Source organism: Physeter macrocephalus, chromosome 19 (genome assembly GCF_002837175.3).
Source record: "Physeter macrocephalus isolate SW-GA chromosome 19, ASM283717v5, whole genome shotgun sequence".
Classification (NCBI taxonomy): Eukaryota; Metazoa; Chordata; class Mammalia; order Artiodactyla; family Physeteridae; genus Physeter; species Physeter macrocephalus.
The window spans coordinates 49355067-49381566 of NC_041232.1; the positions used below are offsets into that span (position 1 = coordinate 49355067).

The following is a 26500-nucleotide window of genomic DNA, read 5'->3' on the forward strand; positions in this document are numbered from 1 at the left end:
CCCTGTGAAACCAAATGGTCATCACAGAAACATCAGTAAATCTACTGACATGGTAAAGAGCAAATTAAAGGTATGCTCATTCCCTTGTCATCTGCTCATGGAAAAAAGGGGCCATCACCTCACAGGAGGTAGCGTTGACCTCCTGTCCCCCTGTCTTACGACTATTTTTATTGTCAGTGATGTGTGAAAAAGAAGTAAAATAAACTGGCAGATGGCAACCTCATAAATCTTCAGTAGTGAACAAATGGTTTAAATTAGAGAAAGGAAAAACAGAAGAGTGTTTGATTACTTTCCCAAAGGAAAAAAGCAAACAAAAATCATCCCAGGAAAATGCCTTCTGAAGAAGGGGGAAAAGCATTGACAACTTTATATTTCAGAATTCTTGTACATGCTTAAAACAATTTGAGCATTAAGAAAATTAAAATACAAATTCTTAGTTAAGTTTTTCTTTTGAAAACCAGTTGAGTTCAAATGCTGGGTGTTTTGGAAGAAGCGACATCTGCTTGGATTGTTTTGGTCCTTTTTAAATGCCATCTGTGTGGACAGGTGGGATCAATAGCATCAGCCTGTGGGAGAACAAGGAGGATTGTCACTGAAAGTCTCCCCGATGCTCCATTCCACCCACATAATCTGTGTTTGGGGCCGTGATGAAGAGGATGTTGGAAGAAGAGGTATCTAGGGCTCACCACCTGTGACCTCACTCTGACCATAGCCCAAAACAGGTCTTCAATACAGTTTGTCATCACTGGCTTCTGATAAACTCCTGAGACAGCCCTCCCTGATAACACTTTCAGAAGCCTAGGACAACTACTACCCCACCCAGATACATCCTAAGGCACAATCATGTAGATACCTGCATGTTTGCTGATTCTGGTGTCAAGTGTCCAGTCTTTTATTTTGGCTTTTTAAATTTATCTTATTTTATTTATTTATTTTTTTGCGGTACGCGGGCCTCTCACTGTTGTGGCCTCTCCCACTGCGGAGCACAGGCTCCGGACGCGCAGGCTCAGCGGCCATGGCTCACGGGCCCAGCCGCTCCACGGCATGTGGGATCTTCCCGGACCGGGGCACGAACCCGTGTCCCCTGCATCGGCAGGCGGACTCTCAACCGCTGCGCCACCAGGGAAGCCCATTTTGGCTTTTTAAAAAAAAATTAATATAGAGTAAAGTTGACTTTTGGAGGGGGTCCAGGTCTATTGAGTTTTAAAACATATATAAATTCATGCAATGACCACTGTAGTCAAAATTCAAAACAGTCCCATCTCCCAAAAAAGCTCTTGTGCTGTCCCTTTCTAGTCACACCCTTAACCCACCCCTAGCCCCTGTTAATGACTGATTGAGTCTCATCACTATGGTTTTGTCTTTCCGAGAATGTCATACACATGGAATCATACAGCGAGTAACCTTTTGAGATTGGCTTCTTTCACTCAGCATGATCGATGCCTCTGAGATTCATCCAAGTCGCAGTCTGTATCTACAGTTGGTCCCTTTTTATTGCTGAGTATCATCGCATTGTAGGGATGTACCACTGGCTGTTTGTAAATATAAATATTCACCCGTTGAAGAATATTTAGCTTGGTCCAGTTCATAGCAGTTATGAATAAAGCTACTACAAATACTCATGTACAAGTTTTTGTGTGAATACTGTTTTAATTTTTCTAGGATAAATACAAACGGAATTGCTGGGTCATGTGATAACTCTATGTTTAATCTTTTGAGGAACTGTAACTTGTCTCTTCATTCTCTTAACAGTGTCTTTCACAGAGGAAAAGTGTTTAATTTGGATGAAGGTTAATTTATCAACCTATTCTTTTTTTGTATCATGTCTAGGAGTTCATTGCATAACCCGTGTCACAAAAATTTTCTCCTGTGTTTCCTTCTAAAAGTTTTGTAGTGTTACTTCTTACTTTTAGATCTGTGATCCCCTTTGGGTTAACTTATGTAGAAGGTGGAAGGTTTAAGTTGAGGCTCACTTTTTGCATATGGATTCCAGTTGGTCCATCCAACACCATTTGTTGAAAACACTACCATTTGTCCACCGAACTGCCTTCATACCTTTGTCAGAATCACTGGGCCATATTTGTGTAGTCTATTTCTGGATGCCCTGTTTTGTCCCACTGGTCTCTGTGTCTATCATGCAGCCCATGCCACACTGTCTTAATACTGCAGCTTTATTGTAGGTCTTAAAGTCAAGTGATGTGACTCCTCCAAGGGTATTCTTTTTCAAAATTATTTTGGTTTGACTGTTTTGGTCCTCTGCCTTGCCATATAATTTTTAGAATCAGCTTGTCTATATCCACAAAAAATCATGCTATTTTGATTGGAATTGAGTTAAATTTATACATCAGTTTTGGGAAGACTAGTATCTTGACTATGTTGAGTCCTTCAGTCTGTGAACACTGTTCCTTCTCTCTTCAATTAGATCGTCTTTAGACGATTAGATTGCTTTCATCAGCATTTTCTACTTTCCAAATGCAGATACTACACGTGCTTTGTTAGATTCACACCTAAGTATTTCATTGTAAATGCATTTTAAAAAAATTTCAGTTTGTAATTGCTCATTAGTAATATATAGAAATAAAATGGATTTTTTTTGTATATTGACCTTATATTATGCAACATTGTTTAACTCATTGTTTCATAAGTTTTTTGTAGATTCCTCAAAATTTCCTAGGTAGACAATTATACCATCTGTGATAGGAAGAGTTTTATCTTTTCCTTTCCAATCTGTATGCATTTTAAAAATTTTATATACCTGGCTAGGATTTCCACACAATGTTAAATAGGAATGGTGAGAGTGGACACCCTGTCTTGTTCCCATTCTTAGAGGGAAAGCATTCTCTCTGTCACCATTAAGTATGAAATGAGCTGTAGGGTTTTTTTTTATAAATGTCTCTTATCAGGTGGGGGAAATGCCTTCTATTACTGGGCTGCTGAGAGTTTTTTGTCACGAATGGAAATTGAATTTTATCAAAACTTTTTTGAGTCGATTGAAATGACTGTGAATTTTCTTGTTCACACTGTTAATCTGGTAGATTAATTGCATTGATTAATTTTTTTCAAGGAACCAACCTTGTGGCTATTTTAAAATATATTGCTATATAAAGTATAGCAATAGATTTATATCTCTTAATATATTGGCATTTATTTATATACTTTAAAATATTTTGTTAAGGATTTTTGCATCTGATTCATCAGGATATTGGTATGTAGTTTTCTCTTCTTGATTAGATTAACTTTGTCTGGTTTTTGTATCAGGGTCATTCTGGTTTCATAAAAAGAATTGAGAATTGTTCCATCACTTGTTGGAGTTCAAGCCACAGATTCTGACCCACCTTCTGTGGACTGTTGTTCCAGCGTCAGCTCGGTTTTCAAAGTTTTCAAAGACCAGTTCAGGTCTCAAAGTCTTTAATGTGCTTTTGAAGGTCAGATTCACACATGAACAGCTCAAGGAGAAGCTCAGAAGTTCTTAAACAGCTTTGTGCCCTTGCTTTGCAGGCTCTTCATGTTTCATGACCTCCCCACTGCTTTCTAGTTTTCTGGGGCCTTCCTTTTAAGTCCTCCAGTGAAAGCTGGGTCTTTAGTTACCTCACTTTACCATGCACTTGCTATGACTGTGCCCATGTCTGGGGCCAAGCAGAGAGAAGATAGAGAAGAAAAGCGTAAGGGGTTTGCCCCACCTCTTGGAACCACAGCTCCAGTGACTGGAGAGGAATGTTCCCTTCATCTGAGTTTTAGGACCTGCCAACCTTGCTGCCACCGCTAGGAGACCCTTTCCCACACCTCGAGTCAGAACTAGAGGGCTCCCCTGGCGTTCTCTCTGTCTGCACCTGATACCCTCTTCCAGATTTTTGGGCTACCTGAGCCCAGGCTAGGGAATACCAGAGGAAAAATGGTCAACTCATTACCAGTTCAGTTGAACTTGCAGTTCTGGTCTTCTTCCTCAATCCACCTACCACTATTTCTTTTTTTTTTAAGTCTTCAAGTAGCTGCTCCATGCCTGCTGTCCAGGGTGTATAGTTGCATTTAGTGGGACAGACAGAGTATTGCTTACTCTATCTCCCCCAGAACTGGAACTCTTTCCCACACTTTATCCAGATGGTTGCTATTGTAGAGCAGTAAAACCAAAGCCACTTAGAATTAATGAATTAACATAAGTTACTGAAAAGTATGGCACAATGTGTATTTCCTTGCTTTGATACTCTCATTCGATAAATGAGAGAAAAATAATGGCACCTTCCCTTTCGTAATGTTGTATGTTAAATGTCACGTGATGGGAATTTTTACCTTCTTTTAAAATGTAATCACTAAGGAATTTGAACTTATAAGAGTCATAATCCTTCTGATGCCTGTTTGCGCTCTCTGCCTTCCACAATTGACTTTTACCAGAAACAAATAAAAGCAGAAAGTGATACTCTTTCCATTAGTAGGTAAGTATTGCTCTTTATAAGTACCATCATCATTTTTTCCTCCATCAGACTTGAGCTTGATGTTAAGATGTTTTCATTTCTCTATAAAATTTAAAATATACTTGAAATATTTAAAACAATTAAAGTTATAATATGGCCCATGTACAAAAGTTAGTCTGAGCTCTTGGTAAATGATTTATTTTTGTAAGCTCTTAAATTAATCTGTGAGAAGATTATATTCTTAACACGTTTTACTCTATGTCTTAGGGAACAGGGAGCTGTCCTCTAATCTTCTATCTTATTCTTTCACCTTTCTCTCACCCCCCCATCCCTTTCTTGCCTAGAATGTCCTTCATGTACAAGACCAGGAAATTTAGAGCAAGTTGCTTATGAAACAGGAGATTTAAAGAAAGAGAAAGAATGTTAAAACAAATGAATGTAAATTTAGATGCTACGTAGGGCTTTTCTACTCTAAAGTTTATTTGGTATATAGCAGCTGTATATGATAAGAGTACTGACAACAGAATATCTCTATTACCTGGTTGAGAAGTTACCATATGAATTTGGAAACATCGAAGGGTCCATCACTAAGAATATACTGTATCATTCCATCTTTCCAGAAAATTCTAACCATGATTCCCACTGAAGAAGAGAAGCAGAAAATCCAGGAAGCACAGCTGGCCAACCCTGAGGTGCCCCTGGGCAGTGCAGAGCAGTTCCTCCTCACACTCTGCTCCATCAGCGAGCTCTCGGCTCGGCTCCACCTCTGGGCGTTCAAAATGGATTATGAAACTACAGAAAAGGTAAGCATTTAGGAAGAGAGGCAGCCAGTCCTATGTCCCCAGAGTTGAGAACGTTCATTTTTTTAACGGTGAACATAGTGAACTATCATTCCTGAGACAGGGTTTGAAGGGTGAGGGTTTGATCGTGTTGGGGTCATGTCTACACCGAGTGATGAGCAGCCTACCAGTGAGGGCTTATTCTAAAGTGTCTGTCTGGCACCAGCCTCAGATACTTGACTGTTTAAAAAAAAAAAAACTATCAAATGTTTTTCTGACTCCTTATGCTCATTGTAGAAAATTTAGACAATACAGAAAGACACAATATGGGAAGTGACTTGCAATCCTTCTGTCTGATGATGGTCACCTCACTGCCATTGACTGTGGCAACTAGCAGGTCCCTGGGTCCCTTTGAGAGAGTATCACAGTAGAATATCTGAGATGAACAGATTGCAAGAGGTTGAGAGGAGAGTAGAAGGAAAGGGACCTTGACAGTGAAGACATGGGAACACTCATCCCGAGTAGAAAGTGGAAGAAGCAGGTGTCCTCTCTGGATGGGTGAGAGGTGAGTATTTTTTGCAGGCTGAGAAGAAGGAACCATGGACAGGACAAGGGAGGGAGGGATGGTGAGCTGGAGGTGAGCTTGACTGAGAGCAAGTGCCCGGAGGAGGTGGAGAGGCTGTGTGGTCTTCCTCTTTCCACAAAGGAGGGAGCACGGTCCTTTCTGAGGGCCAGGCAGGTAGCAGTGGGCTAAGGCTGCTTCAGGAGGAAACTGCTATATTTGACTCCATTCGAGAATCAGGCAAGGCTGAAGAAGCCTAGAACTGCTAGGGTGACGTGGTTGCAGAACTAGTCAGCATGTTCAGATGATTTTCTGGAGAAAAGTGAGGTAACTTCAGGGAGAAAACAGGTCATTGAGTCAGCCTTGGCCGGGGACTGGGAGGGCCTGCCTAGCAGAAGCGAGGCTGGAGAGAATGAAGCTGAAGCTTCTGGCTTTGGGGTCCATGCCTGGGGAGAGCCTCAGTGAGGACTCCCCAAGCATGGGAAGTCCATGAAGGAAGGGGAGACTGAGGCCATGAGGCCACAGGGCAGGCTAGACACCTGAGAGAGTGGGAGTTATGAAGAAAGTTGGAGTAATGAGGACGATGGCTTTTGAGAAAGTAACCCAGGCCAAGAGGTGGCCAGCCACAGAGTGCCTAGAGGAGAGGTTAGGAGACCTGGGTCCAGGGACAACGAGGCCACAGTTTCCAGTGTCATCTGCCTGGGAGGAGAAAGGCAAAGAGGAAGACTGGTTCAGATGCTGAAGGAACATGCAGGTGAAGCGTTTCATAGACATCAACCATGGTCAGAAGAGAGACTGGGAGGAGAGTATGACCTGAGTGTCCTGCTTGAGCTTGGGAGATGGACAGGGACAGGGGATGACAGAGCAGATGTCACCCAACCAAGCTCCTGTGAGCCATAGGTACCCAGTTGGTCTCCACTGAGGAGACTTTGGGGCTAGACTTTCTCCTGCTGCCCTTCCGCTCTTTTCCACACCTGGGAGCATGTGCCCATCACGTGGGATTGCCTTATACTGGGAGAACTCCACTGGTAATGACCTTGTACAAAAATTAAAAAGAACAAAGTAAAACCAAAATTTACACTCCTTATCACCTTCTTCTAACTTTTTTTTTAATTGAAAGGAAGTGGCAGAACCACTTTTGGACCTGAAGGAAGGAATAGACCAGTTGGAGAACAATAAAACCTTGGGCTTTATCCTGTCTACTCTCTTAGCCATTGGGAACTTTCTAAATGGAACTAATGTAAGTCTTTCCCATCCCTTTCCTCACAAAATCCCTGCCCTTCACTTGCCGGTGGAGGTCGTACCTCTGGTCCTCCAAAGCACAATTGAACAAACAGTTTTTGTGTTTTTTGGTGAAAATCTAGAAGTTTTGTTCTTAAAATATCAGGGTCTATTTATTCAAGCCTGTATCTTGCTATAAATAAGAAAACTTAGAAAAATAAGCACGTTATTCCTTGTGAAGCTTGGCTCCTCCCAAAATTGACTTTGGAGCTATTTTCTTCTACCCTGTTTTCTCCTTTTTCTCTTTTTTCCCCTGAGCTTATCACTTAAATATTTATACTCATACACATTATAAACAAACTTTTTTTGTTTTGTTTTAATGGCCTATCTTGGGCCAGGAAGTAGAAAAGCAGCAGGGAAGGGATTAGGGGAGTTGTAGATACCTACATGGCAGAGACCCCGCCCCCTTCGCCCCATCCCAGCACCCTGATTTAGGAGCAGAGCCCTGGGATAGTCCGTGGCTGATGCGCATGGTGGGAAAGGGCTGGAGGCTCATTTTGCTCTCAGGGTGGCTGGTCCGTGTGTGATCAGCTAAGGATGATGGAGCGTGTGGCCTGAGATGCTTCAGTCACAGAGGAACTAAATATTGGGCTCCTTCAAGAGAGCACTGATTCTAAAACCATCTGGGTCTTTCTGAGAACCTGCGTGAAACTTGTTCTTCCTGTCTTTTATTTAATGTTCCCCAAACAGGCCAAAGCGTTTGAGTTAAGCTACCTCGAGAAGGTTCCAGAAGTCAAAGACACCGTGCACAAGCAGTCACTTCTCCACCACGTGTGCACCATGGTGGTGGAAAACTTCCCGGACAGCTCTGATCTGTACTCAGAGATTGGGGCCGTCACCAGGTCAGCCAAGGTATGTCCGGGGCTCGGAAGAGCGGGCGTGCCTGTCCCCAGAGGCTGGCTCTGCATCAGTCATCTCTGCGGAGCACAGGCTCTGTTAACTAAAACGCCCAAGTAATGCTTGCACCCCCCGCTCTAGAGTTTGTGCATAAAACTCGTCTCATGCCATTTCTAATGGACTTTTGAGATCATTTTCCCATCTCTGGTTGTCTGTCAGATTCTTTCCTGCTGATGTATGTGCAGCAAGCCTGCCATCCCAGTCAGTCCTAACCCTGGCGTCCCCTGTTCAGCTGCGTTACTCACCAGGCTGGCTTCTCCAGAGCAGTGAAATCACCCAGCTGGTTTTAGGTGGGCAAAAATGTGCAAAAGATGCAATTTGTCTCCTCCTCAAACTTCCATAGGACCCTGCAGTGAGGTGTGGAGCCAGGAAGCTAAGGGCACGCCTGGCCCCCTGACCCCTACAGATTGGCCATGCCTATGATCTTACACCGAGGGAACAGTTTTATAGGGCTATAAACAGCGTAGAGCATTGGCCCCTCAGCTGCAAGCTCTTAAACTTAGTGCAGAGTTAAAATCTTCATGAGCTTATGGTTTAGTTGTAAGAGCTGGACAGCCAGCTGCCCCCGCTGCAGGAGCATCCCTGGGGCCAAACAACCCCAGAGGGATCCCAAACACAAGAGAACTGGGAGATGTAAGGGTCTTGGAAGCAACAGGGAACTCACAGGGAGGGGCTTCAGTAGGGCCAGGTCAGTGTGAAAGAAACTCCCAGAAATACAACCCAGCTGGGGAGCTGAAAGCAGAACAACGTTTAGCTCTGAGACGCATTGGAATCTAGTGATGAACATAGGAGAGACTGTGGTGGGCAGAGGGGAAAGGGCTTTGCTAGATTCCCCTTCAAGGAGCTTTCCCTCTCTCTGCCTTCTCCCGCGGAGCTGGCTTGTGGGGACCTGGGGCCTGGGACCCTCCTTCACCTGTCTCAGGCCAGCAGCTGCCAGGTCCACTGAGCTGGGCGCCCTGAGCCAGCCTGACGGTGGCCCTGCCTTGAGGCAGAAACAGGCAAGGCCAGCGATCCCGCAGTTCTGAGAGTGGACAGACTTTTCTGTTTCCCAGGCGCTCTCTCTGTATGTACTCTGTGCCAGGCACCGTTCTGAAGTCTTTAGAAATATTACTTCAGTATTCCCAAAGCCCTTCTGAGTGTCCCAATGGGGGTCTTCTAGGTGCCCCATGAGCACCTTCTCTCAAGACAGTTTATTAGTAATAATTCTTGAGATAGAGTCTGCCTATAATTCTTGAGACAGGGCTTCTGGATCCCCTTCATTTGGTCCTGTTTCCAGAACAAATCAGTTCCCTTTTTACAAATCGGTAGTCCTTTGTTCTTTCCAGGGCCTTCTGCTGGGTGGAGCCTGCTTGTGATGAAAGTCGCCCTGGCCTAGGGGCCCTGACACCAGGCTGGCCCCCAGTGACTGCCCTGGGCCCCCTCAGTATCAGGCCTTTCCTTGCCTAAAGACTGGCTCCACAAGCCAGAACTGCAGGTAGCTTCTCCCCATTAACCTCGGCAATTACGAAGGATGACTATTGACCCAGGTGCATGTGACGTACAACAGGACGCCAAGAGGGCATCTACCACCACTTCTTAGCCTTTACTCCCAAAGTTCTGGGGGGCTTTGAGGGGCTCTTATGTGTAGACAGGTACAAAATCAGCTTCAAGGACTCCCAGCCCCAGCTGCATTCATTCCGTCCCCTGGTGTGTCACTTTGGGTGTCATCACTGCAACCCCCGAAGAGCAGGTTACTCTGGCATCTGGAAGAAAACTGTCCCACCAAGGGCTGGTGGAAATGAGGGGAGGTGGGCATAGCTCTGGCTGCTCCTAGAGGGGCCGGGGGCAACTCACAGGCTTATGCAGAGTGCTGACAAGTCACGTTAGCTTTCAGAGAGCGACAGTGAAGTGTGATCACTGACTTGACCCTATGGCTTCTGGAGTGGAGGCAGGTGACCATGCAGGCTCTTCTTCCTTACATTTTTACCTGCATGTATTAGTTATCTACAGCTGTGCTACAAATCACTCCAAAAGCTAGCGGCTCAGGATAATGTATTAGTTTCCTAGGGTTGTTGTAACAAAGCATCACAAACTAGGTAGCTTAGAAAAACAGAAATAATTTGTTCCACAGTTCTGGAGGCCAGAAGTCTGAGATCAAGGTGTTGGCCAGGTCAGTTTCTCTTGAGAGAGAAATCTGTGCCATGTCTCTCTCCTGGCTTCTGGTGGTTTGCTGGAAATAACCCCAATCTCTGTCTTCATCTTCACATGGTGTTCTCCTTGTGTGTCTATGTCCAGATTTCCCCTTCTTATAAGGATGCCAGTCATATTGGACTGGGATCCACCCTACTCCATTGCAACCTCATTCCTAACTTAATTAATTACATCTATAATGACCCTATTTCCCGATTAGGTCACCTTCTGAGATACTGGGAGTTGGGACTTCAACATAGGAATTTTGGCAATAGGAAACATTATTTCAAGAGTGGTTCCGTCTCAGGTTCTCTCCTGGGGTTTCAGTCAACACGTCAGCTGAGGCTGCAGTCATCGAAGGCTCGACTGGGGCCGGGAAGTTTTTCCCCTGGTGGCTCACTCTTCTGCTAGTTCTTAGAGAGAGGACTCGGTTCCTTCCCATGTCGGGCTCTCCCAGGGCTCCTTGAATGTCCTCAGGACTTCGCAGATGGCCTTTCCCCAAATATGTGGTCTGAGACAGAGCACACAAGAGCTCCAGGCAGAAGCTCTTCCCCATTTATGACCTAACTTTTACATTCTCTTCGTTAGAACCAGGTCACTAAAGCTGGCTCACATTCAAGGGGAAGGATTTTAGGCTTTACATTCTGAAGGGCTGGGTGTCAAAGAATTTGCTGTTAAAGCACCAGACTACCCATACTGTGTGTTTTCCCTACCCCATCCCTTCTGAAAAACTAGTGCATGCCAGTCCCCCTCCCAGGTATGAAGAAGACATACCTCTTCAGGCTCTCGTCCCTGAGTTGGCCCGCTCCACCCCAGACTAACTTGATAAGACTTGACTACCTCACAGCACAGTTCCATGTCCTCCTACACACGGAAGGTGGCCCATGTGGAGCAGTCCTCAGGAGAGGGCTTCCTGGTGAGGACTTCCTTCTCACAACAGAAGGCCAGACCAGCTCTCTCCCTGGGGTGGAATTTTTTAGGGACAAACCTAGGCTTAAGGCATGACGGTTGAGAACTTAGACTCTGGAGCCAGAGAGATGTGGGTTCAAATCCCAGCTCTACCACTAACCAGCTGTGTGGCCTCTCACAAGTTCCTTAACCTTTCTGTGCAACAGTTTCTCCCCCATGAAGTGGGGCCAGTTACAGAATCTGAGGCCATGAAGTAACGGTGAAGACTCAGATCATGGTGGTTTCGTCAGCCCCAGCAGGCAGCCAGCTGAGGCAGCCTTCTAGCTCTCCTCAAAAGATGCTACATTAAGCTCCACCCTCAAACACCTTTTGGTCAAAGGCTCTCCACCTGGATTCCATTGGCAGTGAGGTCACTTTTTTCTGCCACTACCTTTAAAGGCTCACAGCGGATTCTCTTCCCTGAAAACCATCTCTAACGTGGTTTCTGCCCGACTGCTCTGTGTCCACTGCAGTGCTGGGCAGGCATCACCTGGTTAGACTGTACCAAGCTGCTCAGTACATTCTGAGCTGAACTGAAGTTACTACACTGATTAAAGTTATTACAGATACGTGGATCAAGGTTGCTGCCAGATGCAAATGAGGACAGATGGCGAAGCTTTGATTAGACCTGTTACAATTGGCATCAAACCTCCTAGACCTCTTAGATATTATGTGTCAATCCCAGACCATCTGGAACCCTTTCTAGACTTATTCTTTGAAATATTCAGTCCTTCTTTTCGAAACCTGGATTCCTTTTTCTTTCAGGTAGATGCCAGATTTTTTTCTCAGCTTCATTGTATCATAGGAAAATGGAGCTTTTCTCATCTGGATCCAGAATTCCTTTGTTTTCAGGCAAATTATTTTTCGCAAAGTTCCACAGTGCTCGCCGCTTACCTGAATCCCCAGCCTCTGCCTAAACTTGCCTTCTGTTTTTGGCACCATAACACCCAAGAAATCCAGGACGTGTGAAGTCTTGCCTGGCCCCTTGGGCATCTCCTATGCTCAGCATACCTTCATCCTGTCTGGTGACGGATCTTCTCACGGATTCAACTTTTGTTGACTTGGCCTCCTCCATTGTCTTTCTCAGGGTGGGGCTGGAGGTCTGAGGTCACTCCAGCCAGTCCCCTTGGGTACTCGCCTCCAAGCCTTGCTCTGGTGACCACAGTCACGGCATCTAAGCGATGGCGGCTTACCTCTCCCCACCTTCTCTTTCTCCTCCTGACCTTTGTTTGCCAGCCTCTCGCCCTTTCCCACCATCTCTCACTCTCCATCCACCTCAGTCCCCTCCCTTCAGCTCACCAGTTTATCTATTTCTTCCTCCCCTCCTAGTCTTCTCAGTTTCTTTCCCCTATTTCACATCTCCCTCCATTAAATACCCTCAAGTGTATTATTTCACGGCTAACTCTCTGATTCCCATAATTTTTAGTCTAGAAATTCTATCAAAGCATCCTTTTAGAAAGCTTCATCTCAGTCCTCTTTAGTCAATCCAAATTGGTCCCACTCCCCCGAAGAGCAAAGTGAATGTTCTGTCACATCTGTTCTTTGCACACGTGGTTTGCATCTGCTGGCAGATGGGATGGACCTCACACGCCGGTACTCACCCAGACACAGAGGCCTGGTGGGTTCTGTACATCCTCAGTGCTCAGTGATCACCTGTCTGTACTATGAGCCTCCTTGGGAATAGCAAGTTGGTCTCTTTCCGCATTGATCTTTGTCTTCTTCATACCTGGGAGGGGGACTGGCATGCACTAGTTTTTCCCTGAGTGTTGTTTGAATGAGGGAATGAATGGATAAACAAAGTAACTTGTCAAACAATGTAAAAATGATCATGGTGAAGAGAAGCTCTGGCTGCCCCTTGACTGGCCCCAGCATATCAAGGCCATCCATGTAGGACTATGGTGCATTCCTCCAACCTCAAGTGAAATATCTAAAGAAAAAGAGAGCTCTGAAAAATTTCATGAGACATCTGCTCAGTTCATCTTGTACTAGATTCCTTGATATCATGTTTTAATTTACAGTTCCCAAAGACTTTCTTAAGATTTCTTTCCAAATACGGCAAAAAAAAAAAAAAAAAAAAAAAAGGTGACACTTGCGTTGAGTTCATTTGGAGAAGTTTTATTCCTAAATAATTTGATGTCAAGACATGTGAATAATTTTTAGGCCATAAATATGTTTGTATTTCAAGATGTAAATTGGGTTTTGATGTTTGTTTCTTCCCAGAGGCCGTTCGGTTTCCTGGGTCAGGTTGATGTCCGGTTATTTTATTGCATTTGTAATTTTCTCTCTCTCTCTGATTTTCAGGTTGACTTTGATCAACTTCAGGATAATTTATGTCAGATGGAGAGACGATGCAAAGCTTCATGGGATCACCTCAAGGCAATTGCAAAACATGAAATGAAACCAGTTTTAAAACAACGAATGTCTGAGTTCCTAAAAGACTGTGCAGAGAGAATTATAATTTTAAAGATTGTCCATAGAAGAATAATTAACAGGTGAGTGGATTGAGGAGCTTATGCAAACATCAGTAAAACGGCATGTTGAAGATATTCTGCAAACCAAGATCTGAAGGTTAAATTTACTAACATCGTCCTGTAAATTCTTGGTACATAGCAAGTGCACCTTTGATGGACTTTTTTGTTTCATGAGTACTTAATTTTTCTCAAACACACACACACACACACACACACACACACACGCACGCACAGAGAGAATTATAATTTTAAAGATTGTCCATAGAAGAATAATTAACAGGTGAGTGGATTGAGGAGCTTATGCAAACATCAGTAAAACGGCATGTTGAAGATATTCTGCAAACCAAGATCTGAAGGTTAAATTTACTAACATCGTCCTGTAAATTCTTGGTACATAGCAAGTGCACCTTTGATGGACTTTTTTGTTTCATGAGTACTTAATTTTTCTCAAACACACACACACACACACACACACACACACACGCACACACACACACACACACCCCAATAATACGATGCTGTTGAATCTTGAGCTGGGAAGGAATCTCAGAGATGCTGTCATGCAAAAATCCTCCTCGATCAGGAATTGCATCTGTAAGATCTCTGGCAAGTTGGCCCCTGCATCTTTGCATCTGCCTGAACAGTTCTGCCTACAGAAAGTACACATCCTTGGAAGGCAGCTTGACTTGTCAGGAAGGTTCCTTCCTCATATCAAGCACAGCCTGCCTTCTGAGACCTTTCTCTCATTGATTCTCAGACACCTGCTCTGTGCTGCAGCCCTCCTAGAGACAGCCTGGGTCCCACCATGGGTCCCACCCTCTGGAGCAGCCTTCCTTCAAGTCCCAGGATCCATGAGGACCGTGGGAGACACAGCAGTGATGTGTCAGGCCTTGCCTGACTACAGGGAGGCTGGCTGGGGTCTGGGACAGCTCCATGGCTGTCCAGGGCCGTCTCCCTTGTAAGTGGTGGCAGCACCAGGACCAGGTCTTCCAACTCCCCAGGTCAAGCCATTTCCTACTAGGCATCCCCCACCTTCTTCTCCTTTGCCTTGTCACAGAACATGGTTGCAGGTCCCTCACCCTGGCCTCTGGGTCTGCGTGCTGTGTGCTGGGCCTTGCACCTTGGTGAGCAAATGTTCAGGCCTACAGGCTGGGGTTTCCCTGGAGCAGGTGCTCTGATAACAGACCCTCTGAAACAGGCCTCCTTGCAATTCTGTTAAGGGAGCCCTCCCTTGGGGTCATCTAAACCACAGGCTTTCCCCAGAGAACTGCTCTTCAAGCCCACTCCCACACTTGTGCTTGAGTACTTTATTATTATTTTTAAACAAATGTGTGGTATTTTCATTTATCCCTGTACATTTCACATTTTTTATTTTATTTTTCTCTTTTCCCCCCCTCCGTACTGTCTTTCCTTCCTTCCTTCCTTCCTTCACCTTTCTTGAACCCATACAGAACTTTTAAAAAACCTCATTCTCTTGTCTGCCGGTGAGCCCTCTCTCAGCTTGTGTCATGTGCTATTTGGGTGATCATACCTCCTGGGTCTTGATCCAGACTTCTCTGGGCAGGGGGTGGTGAGGGTAGTCTTTAAATGTTAGACTGGATAGGAATAAGGAACAGAATCTTCCCTCCAGGTTGACAACTAACCATTACTCAGTACTTTTGGAATTTAGTTGTTCAACTCTAAATCCCCCTCCCTGTACTTCATCTGGACCTCACAGCTGCCTTCTGGGTAGGAGGATCTTATCAGAGATTTTGTCAAATTTCTTACTACAAGCAAAGTACACCCTGCTTTTAACATGGTTAAAAAGGGGAGGCAGAGAGTGTAAGCTGCCTTGGCCCTCCAGGCTTTGTATGATACAAGCAATTTCCAACTCAAAACTACTCAAATAAACAAATAGTTTCCATTTGGAATGGCAGGAAACTGGAGCAGTTTTATGAAAGTCTTGTAAAGCTATTATGCCTGGTCACAGTAACCATCTTATCCCAGACAGTTTAAGACTCAGCTTGGTGATATAGCTGTTCCTTAAGCTTGTGTGTGTGTGTGTGTGTGTGTGTGTGTGTGTGTGTGTGTGTATGGCATGTGCGAATATGTATGTTATGCATATGGTTTTGCTCTGATTGTCCTTTTCTCCCTGGTAAGCTGGTTGCCCAGATGCTGGTTGCTCTTGTGTGACCTGGATCCCTGATGCTCATTATTGGACACCCATCTGGCCGCCCACCTTCTTTGCTCCCCTCTGTCAAGGAGCTAACGGGGCAGGCGCTTCCAGCTCCCTTTCCTGTCTGACGCCCTCCCACCCCCTTAGTGACTCCAGTGACCCCTCTTAATAAAGGAGCAGGAAAAAGAACTTAGACCATTCTCTTTAGGCAAAACCTGACTTTCAAACTGTTGCCTGGCTAAGAACATCTTGTTCTGGATGTCCAAACCTGCAGATTAACCTGCCCTTTTGCGTTGCTGCGGTGACAGCCAGTCCCACTCTGTGGATGTACAAACTGACTTGCCAATTCCCATGGGCTGCAGTTACACCATGGCAGGCACTGCAGAGGGGACCAGGTGAGAGTGGGGAGAAATGCCTTCCTGGGAGGCACGGAGAACTACAGCAAGGACCTGACATTCCTCAGGGAGAGACAGGCGGAAAACAAGCGAACACCCACGCTGGCTTCCCGGTGCCCCCTAATCCACCCATCCGGGCCAGACACCCTACTCAGTGGCACACGTGAGGAAAAGGGCGGAAGGTGGAACAGATCACAGATGTTTGGCTTGTGCCTCACGACACTGAGGAGGGGACCCAGCCCCTCCATAACCATAAGACCTTCTTGTCATGTGTTATGAAAGTTACAAACTGAACTAACAAAAATCCCTTAAATGTTTTACTCCCTTAAAGGCATACCCACTTTGTTCTTCTGAAGGAATGCCACAGTTTCTTTCCTCTCAAAGGTACATCTGAATCTTTTTTCAGGTGTGCATTTTACTTGCTGCTTATTACTCCCCTGTTTACAAAATATATACAGTAAGTCCCCTACATACAAGTGAGTTCCGTTCCGAGTGTGCGTTCCTAAGTCCAGTTTGTTCGTTAAGTCCAACAAAGTTAGCCTAGGTACCCAACTAACACAATCGGCTATATAGTACTGTACCGAATAGGCTTGTAATACTTTTCACACAAATAATACATACATTAAAAAACAAACACGAAAAACAACGAAAACACTTTTAAGCCTACAGTACAGTACCTTGAAAAGTACAATAGTACAGTACAACAGCCTGCATACAGGGGCTGGCACGCACGTTCGCATCTTTGAAAGTTAGCAACTTGAAGGTTTGTGTGTAGGAGACTTACTGTACTTGAATCATATCTCCAGCTTATATGTTAAGATTGCATCCCCTCTGGATAAAAACAATGTTCTGGAAAGCAGAGGGTAAGGAATCTTGAGTAGTACTTACGTATAAAAGAGGACCCAGCTGTGGGCTGATTGATCCTCCCTTGATTCCTCTTACACACAGATCTTGAGTAGTGATAAGTGGCAATACATGCGTATATTACACTATCCTATCCTAATATATATAATATCATGCCATATCTCCAGTATATAATGTCAGGTAGTAATAAGAGCCAGGAAGAAAAATTAAGAGTGTAAATGGGATAGGGAGTGATAAGGACATGCTGTTTTATGTAGGGTGGTTAGGGGAGGCTTCTCTGAGGAGGTGATATTTGGGCAGAGACTTGTGGGGTAAGAGAGCCATCCAGGCAGCTGTCTGTGGCAAGAATGTTCTGGGCATAGGGAAGAGCTAGCACTGGATGCCTTGTTAGGGCCTGTGGTCCTCCCAGTGGAGTGGCCACCCCGCCCCTCCTTAGAGTCCCTGCAGGCTCTCAGCTCAGCTGTGTCCCCCGAGGGTCCCCTACACACCACACTGGGGGCCTGAGGCCCTGAGGTGGGCTTGTTCAAGGAATCACCAGGAGTCAAGTGTGTCTGGCGTCCTAGGCAATGAGGTCAGAGAGGTAGCGGGGCCAGTTTTGTGTGGATACACCACATACTGTTTATTCATCTGTTGGTGGACATTTGGGTAGTTTCCACTTTTTAGCTATTGTCAATAATGCTGCCGTGGAATTTGTGTAGGTATTGTGTGGACACATAGTTTCATTTCTTTTGAGTATATGTATAGGGATGAAATTGCTAGGTCATAGGTTAACTCTGTGTTTAACTCTTTAGAACTGTGTCTTTTCAACCACAGCTGAACCATTTTGTGTTCCCACCCGTACTGTGTGAGGGTTTCAATTTCTCTACATCCTCACCAACACTTGTTATTGTCTGTCTTTTTTACTACAGCCATTGTAGTGATTGTGCGTTGGTGTCTGAATGTGGATTTGATTTGCATTCCCCTAATGACTAATGGCGTTGAGCATCTTTTCATGTACTTATTAGCTATTTGCCAACAATCTTTTTGGAAAGGTCTGTTCAGATCTTTTGTCCATTTTTATTTGTCTTTTTAGTGTTGAGTTGTAAGGTTTATGTATATATTCTGATTACAAACCCCTTATCAGACATGATTTGCAAATATTTTCTCCCATTCTTTGGGTTGTCTTTTCAATCTTGAGAGCATCCTTTGAAGCACAAAAGGTTTTAATTTTGATGAAGTACAGTTCATTTTTTTCCTTTGGGTGCTTATGCTTTTGGTGTCATATCTAAGAAATCATTTTCTAATCCAAAGTCATGAAAAGTTATACTTTATGTTTTCTTCTGAGTTTTATAGTTTTAGCTAGCATTTTTGGTTTTAAACAGCATTTTTTGGCCCCCTTTAAATGCATGTCATACGCTTTACTTTAGTATCTTTCACAAAAAGAATAAGCCACCGTCCTTCATTTGAAAAATAAACCAAACCCCTATTCAAGCTGTACAAATAAGAGTGATCAGAAAAGTTTTTTTATACAATTAGTGGTATCAGTTATATAATACTCTTTATTCTACATAAAAATTATCCTCTGTCTCCTACTATCTTCTTTCTCATTTCCTTAATAACTAAAAATTGGGAACTTCTGTGCTCATTTAATTTCTTTTCCAAAAGTTTTAAGTAGATAGAATCCAGTAATTTTTAATTTGTATACTAAATAGCTGAAATAAATTGATTTAGGGCTGCTTGTTTGGTGTGTCCTAATTAAATTAAGATTTCATATAATACTGAAAGAAAATATTTCAAAATATTTACTTATAAGCATCTTTTTACAAATCACGAATTAACATGTTATTCAAAATATGTTCATGTCAATTCCACGTATTCGTTAATGTGGGTTCCCAAAAAATTGCTAAGCAACATTTCTTTGTCCCTTATTCAGTTCTCATATGATCTAGAAACTATGCAATATTTCTCTTAAAATAGTACTTCATCATTTTTCTTATAAAAGTGTTACACACCAGTTTTGGGACTTCCCTGGTGGCGCAGTGGTTAAGAAAACGCCTGCGAATGCAGGGGACACGGGTTCGAGCCCTGGTCCGGGAAGATCCTACATGTCACAGAGCAGCTACGCCTGTGCGCCACAACTACTGAGCCTGTGCTCTAGAGCCCGCGAGCCACAAATACTGAAGCCTGTGCACCTAGAGCCTGTGCTTCGCAACAAGAGAAACCACTGCAAGGAGAAGCCCGCACACTGCAATGAAGAGTAGCCCGCACTCACTACAACTAGAGAAAGCCTGTGCGCAGTAATGAAGACCCAATGTAGCCAAAAATAAATAAATAAATCAAAAAAAAAAAAGTTTTACACCCCAGTTTTAAAAGACATTAAAACACAGATAAGCATGGAGAAAAGGTAATTAATCTCCTGAAATCCCACCACCTTTGTCAGTGAGAAAGTGAGTTGAACTTGATTTCTGGTTGCATTTTCATTCTTCAACCTCAGAGCCCCAAGAATGAGGAGCAGTGTCTTTGGCTGGTTGGTTTTTTACTGAAAGTTTGCAGGCAACTGATTTTTGTTCCTTAAACCTGAAGCCCTTGCCACCATTGTTTGTTCACTGCAGATTCCACTCCTTTCTGCTCTTTATGGGTCACCCACCTTATGCGATTCGGGAAGTGAACATAAACAAGTTCTGCAGGATCATCAGTGAGTTTGCACTGGAGTATCGCACCACCAGGGAAAGAGTTTTGCAGCAGAAACAGAAACGGGCCAACCACAGAGAGAGAAATAAGACCCGAGGGAAGATGATCACTGATGTAAGTTTCATGAAACCAGTTTCTTTATTTCATTTATTCTGAAAGTCCGATCAACCGTAAACCCCTCTACAGGGACTTCCCTGGCGGTCCAGTTGTTAAGACTCCACGCTTCCACTGCAGGGGGCACGGGTTCAATCCCTGGTCAGGGAACTAAGATCCTGCATGCCGCGCAGCACGGCCAAAAAAAGAAAACAAAAGCATAGAACTAAGACATAAATTAAGGATGCGTGGCTGGTGGAGGAACTTTAACTCACCACACAATTAATTAACTTGGTGTGTTGTATGATGCTGATGACTTTAAATGCTTGATTCCATTTTCAACCTTTGCAATGTGGATAGAATGGAAGAGGAGAAGAAAAAATACAAAAGATAACGGCACGGGCTTCCCTGGTGGCGCAGTGGTTGCGCGTCCGCCTGCCGATGCAGGGGAACCGGGTTCGCGCCCCGGTCCGGGAAGATCCCACATGCCGCGGAGCGGCTGGGCCCGTGAGCCATGGCCGCTGGGCCTGCGCGTCCGGAGCCCGTGCTCCACAACGGGAGAGGCCACAACAGAGGAAGGCCCGCATACCACAAAAAAAAAAAAAAAAAAAGATAACGGCACTTATAATAGGAAGACAAATGTCCTGATTTGGGAATTGATTCAGGATTTTAATAATCACAATGATACTGTGTAACCAATTAGCTGACACATGGACCACCCATTCTAGGCATCCGAATGGAGAAATAATTGATGTGGTTGCTCAAAGACATAATCTGATGGGCTCTTGGCAGTCCCTTGAGTTCGAGGGTATCAGGGTGGAAGGAGAGCCCAGAGGACAGTGGATCCATTCAGCAGGAGTTCCCAATAGCCCCTTGGCGGGGGGGGGGGGGTCCTGCCCACTTGCGTGCCTCCCCTGCTGCTGGGCTCTTCCCCCATCTCTTCTACTTCAGCCCTGAGCCCACCCACACCACGGGTGCAGTGGGAAAACATCAGATGGGAGATGCTTTGTAAGTGGAAGGCAAAGCAATGCGTGAGGATGCCAGAGACAGACAAAGACACACAGTGCAGATGCCTCTCTATTGTGCCTTTATGAAACTTAAACCATCTTTATATATATCTGAGCGTCACCTTGCCTCTCAGTGATCCAGGGACTGGATAGGCAAAGGAGTAAGCCATAGGAGTGGCATCATCCTGGGGTTGCAAACCTCTGCCGAACCCAAGTCAGGTAGATTTCTTTGGGGAGGAATAAAATCAGTTAAGAACTCACTGAGGCTGCCTTCTGTGCCAGACGGGTGTTCACACTGTAGGAGAAACAGAAGACATATGGTTACTATCCACGTTCCTGAGGGTGTAACTTTCTTGGATGCATTACAATTTTGTTACCATTTTAAGGCATTTCTAAGGAGAACCAGGGACTAATCCCCTCACCATTCACCCCACCCTCGATCCCTTGTTTCCTTGGAATTTTCTGGACCCTTAGGGAGTGCTCAGATCACTTTTCTGCAGAAGGGACCCTTTCTACAGACTGTTCTGAAGGCCAGTGCCATCATCTGAGTCTTCTCTCTCCTCTCCTGAAATCTGGGTTCAATCGGATCTTTAGCTTCCTGGAGGACAGCAACTAAGGAAGCAAACTGAATCCATTTGGGCAAACTATAGCCCGCATTTCATTCCAAAGTATTATTTTTAAAAGTTTTAAAAGGGAAGTGCTTATGTTTGTGGAAATGAAACATACTGGAGGGTGAAAAATACAAGACCAATATGCATATGCTTATAGTTATGAAAACACACCAGAATTTCTTGCCAAATTCTTGAGATTTTTTACAGATCCCACTAATTTTTAAGTTCTGTCCTTCTCTGAAAATATTCAGTCTTACTATTTATAAACAGGGGTAAATGTTTCTAGAATTGGATTCAAAACTACTTAAATTCTCATTAAAATCTGGACAGTGCAGGCTTTTTTAGGGTTCATCCTCAAGGTAGTCCCTGTTTTGAGTGGCCCAAGTGGCACCATTCATGTAGAAAGATTGCCATCTGCTGGAAGATTAAGATACTGTCACCCGAAGGAAAGTACTTAGCTTCAAGTTTTTCCAACTCTCAATTAGACGCCTATCGTGTGCCCAGCAAGCGGCACAGGGCACCTAGCAAGATGTGAGTGCAATAACAGACAAGCTTGTACCCAAAATATGTCATGATCTGGGTAGAAAACAACATATATGCACAACTTAGACCACTGAAAACAAAACCAGGCAATAGAGAATCACGGAGCCCCTGAGCATCAGAGCTGGAAGTGATTTTTAGAGAAAACTGTAGGAAGTGATTTTTAATATAGATGCTGAATAATGATGGTGGAAGTGGTTGCAATTAAACAGAGATGACTTTAGAAAAGCCATTATTTTATAAGACACAGAGAAGTCTGGGTAAAATCTGAAGACCCTACATTCGTAGCCCCACATCTGCTTTTGTGTGCCTGTCTTTCCTCTTCTTTCTCTGTTTCTGAATATGCAGAAGGCTTCCTTTCTTACAATCCAGGAGTCCTGCCATGTAAGGTTCAGTGAGAAACTAAGTTATTCCTTGTTCCTTGTGGCCCAAACTAGTTCCAGGCAAAATGGTGACACAGACAAGGCAGCACAAGGTAAGTGTGGCCTTCTCTGCTGTCATCACACCCCAGATGGGTGGTGAGAATGCAGGCTGTCCATCCAAGAATTCCCACAGCCCAGCCAAGGACCATGGTCATCCTGGGTGAGACTTAATCTCTCCCAACCCCAGCTTCCTTTTCTCTGAAAAGGAAATGCCAGTGACTGGGGGATATCAAGAGGGCTAGAGATTTGTATGTGCAGCACCTTGCATGTGTGCTAATTGCCAAAAAAATGCCAGCCATCTGGTGAAATAAAGAAGCTCTAAGGTTGAAGACGGTGGAGTAGAAGGATGTGCACTCACTTCCTCTGGCAAGAGCACCAGAATCACAACTAACTGCTGAACAATCACTGACAGGAAGACACTGGAACGCACAAAAAAAGATACCCCACATCCAAAGACAAAGGAGAAGCCACAATGAGGTGGTAGGAGGGGCTCAATCACAATAAAATCAAAGCCCATAACTGCTCGGTGGGTGAACCACAAACTGGAAAAACTTATACCACAGAAGTCCACTGGAGTGAAGGTTCTGAGCCCCACATCAGGCTTCCCAACCAAGGGGGTCCAGCAACAGGAGGAGGAATTCCTAGAGAATCAGATGTTGAAAGCTAGAGGGATTTGATTGCAGGACTTGGACAGGACTGGGGGAAACAGAGACTCCACTCTTGGAAGGCACACACAAAGTAGTGTGCACATCGGGACCAAGGGGAAAGAGCATAGGAGACTGAACCAGACCTACCTGCTAGTGTTGGAGGGTCTCCTGCAGAGGTGGGGGGTGGCCGTGGCTCACCGTGAGGACAAGGAAACTGGCAGCAAAAGTTCTGGGAAGTACTCCTTGGCGTGAGCCCTCCTGGAGTCCACCTGCAGCCCCACCACTGGAGCCATGGTAGGCTCCAGTGTTGGGTGGCCTCAAGCCAAACAACCAACAGGGAGGGAACCCAGCCCCACCCATCAGCAGTCAAGCGGATTAAAGTTTTACTGAGCTCTGCCAACCGGAGCAACACCCAGCTCTACCCACCACCATTCCCTCCCATCAGGAAACTTGCACAAGCCTCTTAGATAGCCTCATCCACCAGACGGCAGACAGCAGAAGCAAGAAGAACTACAATCCTGCAGCCTGTGGAACAAAAACCACATTCACAGAAAGGTAAACAAGATGAAAAGACAGAGGGCTATGTACCAGATGAAGGAACAAGATAAAACCTCAGAAAAACAACTAAATGAAGTGAAGATAGGCAACTTTCCAAAAAAAAATTCAATATAATGATAGTGAAGATGATCCAGGATCTCGGAAAAAGAATGGAGGCAAAGATTGAGAATGTGTAAGAAATGTTTAACAAAGACCTAGAAGAATTAAAGAACAAACAAACAGAGATGAACAATCCAACTGAAATGAAAACTACACTAGAAGGAATCAATAGCAGAATAACTGAGGCAGAAGAACGGATAAGTCACCTGGAAGACAGAATGGTGGAATTCACTGCTGCAGAACAAAATAAAGAAAAAAGAATGAAAAGAAATGAAGAAAGCCTAAGAGACCACTGGGACAACATTAAATGCAACAACATTCACATTATAGGGGTCCCAGAAGGAGAAGAAACAGAGAAAGGAACCAAGAAAATATTTGAAGAGATTATAGTCGAAAACTTCCCTAACATGGGAAAGGAAATAGCCATCCAAGTCCAGGAAGCACAGAGAGTCCCAGGCAGGATAAACCCAAGGAGAAACACGCTGAGACACATAGTAATCAAACTGACAAAAATTGAAGATGAAGAAAAATTACTGAAAGCAACAAGGGAAAAATGACAAATAACATACAAGAGAACTCCCATAAGGTTAACTGCTGATTTCTCAGCAGAATCTCTACAAGCCAGAAGGGAGTGGCACGATATATTTAAAGTGATGAAAGGGAAGAACGTACAACCATGATTACTCTACCCAGCAAGGATCTCATTCAGATCTGATGGAAAAATCAAAAGCTCTACACACAAGCAAAAGCTAAGAGAATTCAGCACCACCAAACCAGCTTCACAACAAATGCTAAAGGAACTTCTCTAAGTGGGAAACACAAGAGAAGAAAAGGACCTACAAAAACAAATCCATAACAATTAAGAAAATGGTAATAGGAGCATACATATCAATAATTACCTTAAACAGGAATGGATTAAATGCTCCAACCAAAAGACACAGGCTCGCTGAATGGATACAAAAACAAAACCCATATATATGCTGTCTGCAAGAGACCCACTTCAGACCTAGGGACACATACAGACTGAAAGTGAGGGGATGGAAAAAGACATTCCATGCAAATGGAAATCAAAAGAAAGCTGGAGTAGCAATCCTCATATCAGATAAAATAGACTTTAAAATAAAGAATGTTACAAGAGACAAGGAAGGACGCTACATAACGATCAAGGGATCAATCCAAGGAGAAGATATAACAATTATAAATATATATGCACCCAACATAGGAGCACCTCAATACATAAGGCAACTGCTAACAGCTATAAAAGAGAAAATCGACAGTAACGCAATAATAGTGGGGGACTTTAAGACTCACACCAATGGACATAGCATCCAAACAGAAAATTCAAAGTAAACACAAGCTTTAAATGACACAATAGACCAGATAGAAGTAATTGATATTTATAGGATATTCCATCCAAAAACAGTAGATTACACTTTCTTCTCAAGTGCACATGGAACATTCTCCAGGATAAATAACATCTTGTATCACAGATCAAGCCTTGGTACATTTGAGAAAATTGAAATCATATCAAGCATCTTTTCTGACCACAACGCTATGCGATTAGAAATCAATTACCGGGAATAAAACGTAAAAAACACAAACACATGGAGGCTAAACAGTATATTACTAAATAACCAAGAGCACTGACGAAATCAAAGAGAAAATAAAAAAATACCTAGAGACAAATGACAATGAAAACATGACGATCCAAAACCTATGGGATGCAGCAAAAACAGTTCCAAGAGGGAAGTTTACAGCAATACAAGCCTACCTCAAGAAATAAGAAAAACCTCAAATAAACAATCTAACCTTGCGCCTAATGGAACTAGAGAAAGAAGACCAAAAAAACCCAAAGTTAGCAGAAGGAAAGAAATCATAAAGATCAGAGCAGAAATAAATGAAATAGAAAGAAAGAAAACAATAGCAAAGATGAATAAAACTAAAAGCTGATTCTTTGAGAAGATTAACAAAATTGATAAACCATTAGCCAGACTCATCAAGAAAAGAGGGAGAGGGCTCAATTCAATTAAATTAGAAATGCAAAAGGAGAAGTTACAAGAGACACCATAGAAATACAAAGCATCCTAAGAGACTACGACAAGCAACTCTATGCCAATAAAATGGACAACCTGGAAGAAATGGACAAATTCTTAGAAAGGTATAACCTTCTAAGTCTGAACCAGGAAGAAATAGAAAATATGAACAGACCAATCACAAGTAATGAAATTGAAACTGTGATTAAAAATCTTCCAACAAACAAACCTCCAGAAGCAGATGGCTTCACAGGTGAATTCTATCAAACATTTAGAGAGGAGCTAACACCCATCCTTCTCAAACTCTTCCAAAGTATTGCAGAGGAAGGAACACTCCCAAACTCATTCTATGAGGCCACCATCACCCTGATACCAAAACCAGACAAAAGTACTACAAAAAACAAAATTAAAGACCAATATCACTGAAGAATATAGGTGCAGATATCCTCAACAAAATACTAGCAAACAGAATCCAACAACACATTAAAAGGATCATACACCATGATCAAGTAGGATTTATCCCAGGGATGCAAGAATTCTTCAATATATGTAAATCAATCAATGTGATACTTTCCTCTAAGATCAGGAACAAGACAAGGATGTCCACTCTCACCACTATTATTTAACATAGTTTTGGAAGTCCTAGCCACAGCAATCAGAGAAGAAAAAGAAAGAAAAGGAATCCAAGTGGGAAAAGAAGAAGTAAAACTGTCACTGTTTGCAGATGACATGATGCTACACATAGAGAATCCTAAAGATGCCACCAGAAAACTACTAGAGCTAATCAATGAATTTGGTAAAGTTGCAGGATACAAAATTAATGCACAGAAATCTCTTGCATTCCTATACACTAATGATGAAAAATCTGAAGATAAATTAAGGAAACAGTA

General features: G+C 43.7%; 1 protein-coding gene across 13 annotated transcripts in view; it reads left to right on the forward strand.

Moving 5' to 3' along the window:
* Window positions 1–26500, forward strand: part of FHOD3 (formin homology 2 domain containing 3) — a 546814-nt gene that overhangs the window by 453165 nt on the left and 67149 nt on the right. For all 13 annotated transcript variants that reach the window (XM_055080580.1, XM_055080572.1, XM_055080570.1 and 10 more), the window contains 5 exons: window positions 5030–5212; window positions 6871–6990; window positions 7722–7883; window positions 13347–13537; window positions 19522–19714. In XM_055080580.1, coding sequence (XP_054936555.1) covers window positions 5030–5212; window positions 6871–6990; window positions 7722–7883; window positions 13347–13537; window positions 19522–19714 — 849 coding nt within the window. The remainder of the gene's footprint in view (window positions 1–5029; window positions 5213–6870; window positions 6991–7721; window positions 7884–13346; window positions 13538–19521; window positions 19715–26500) is intronic.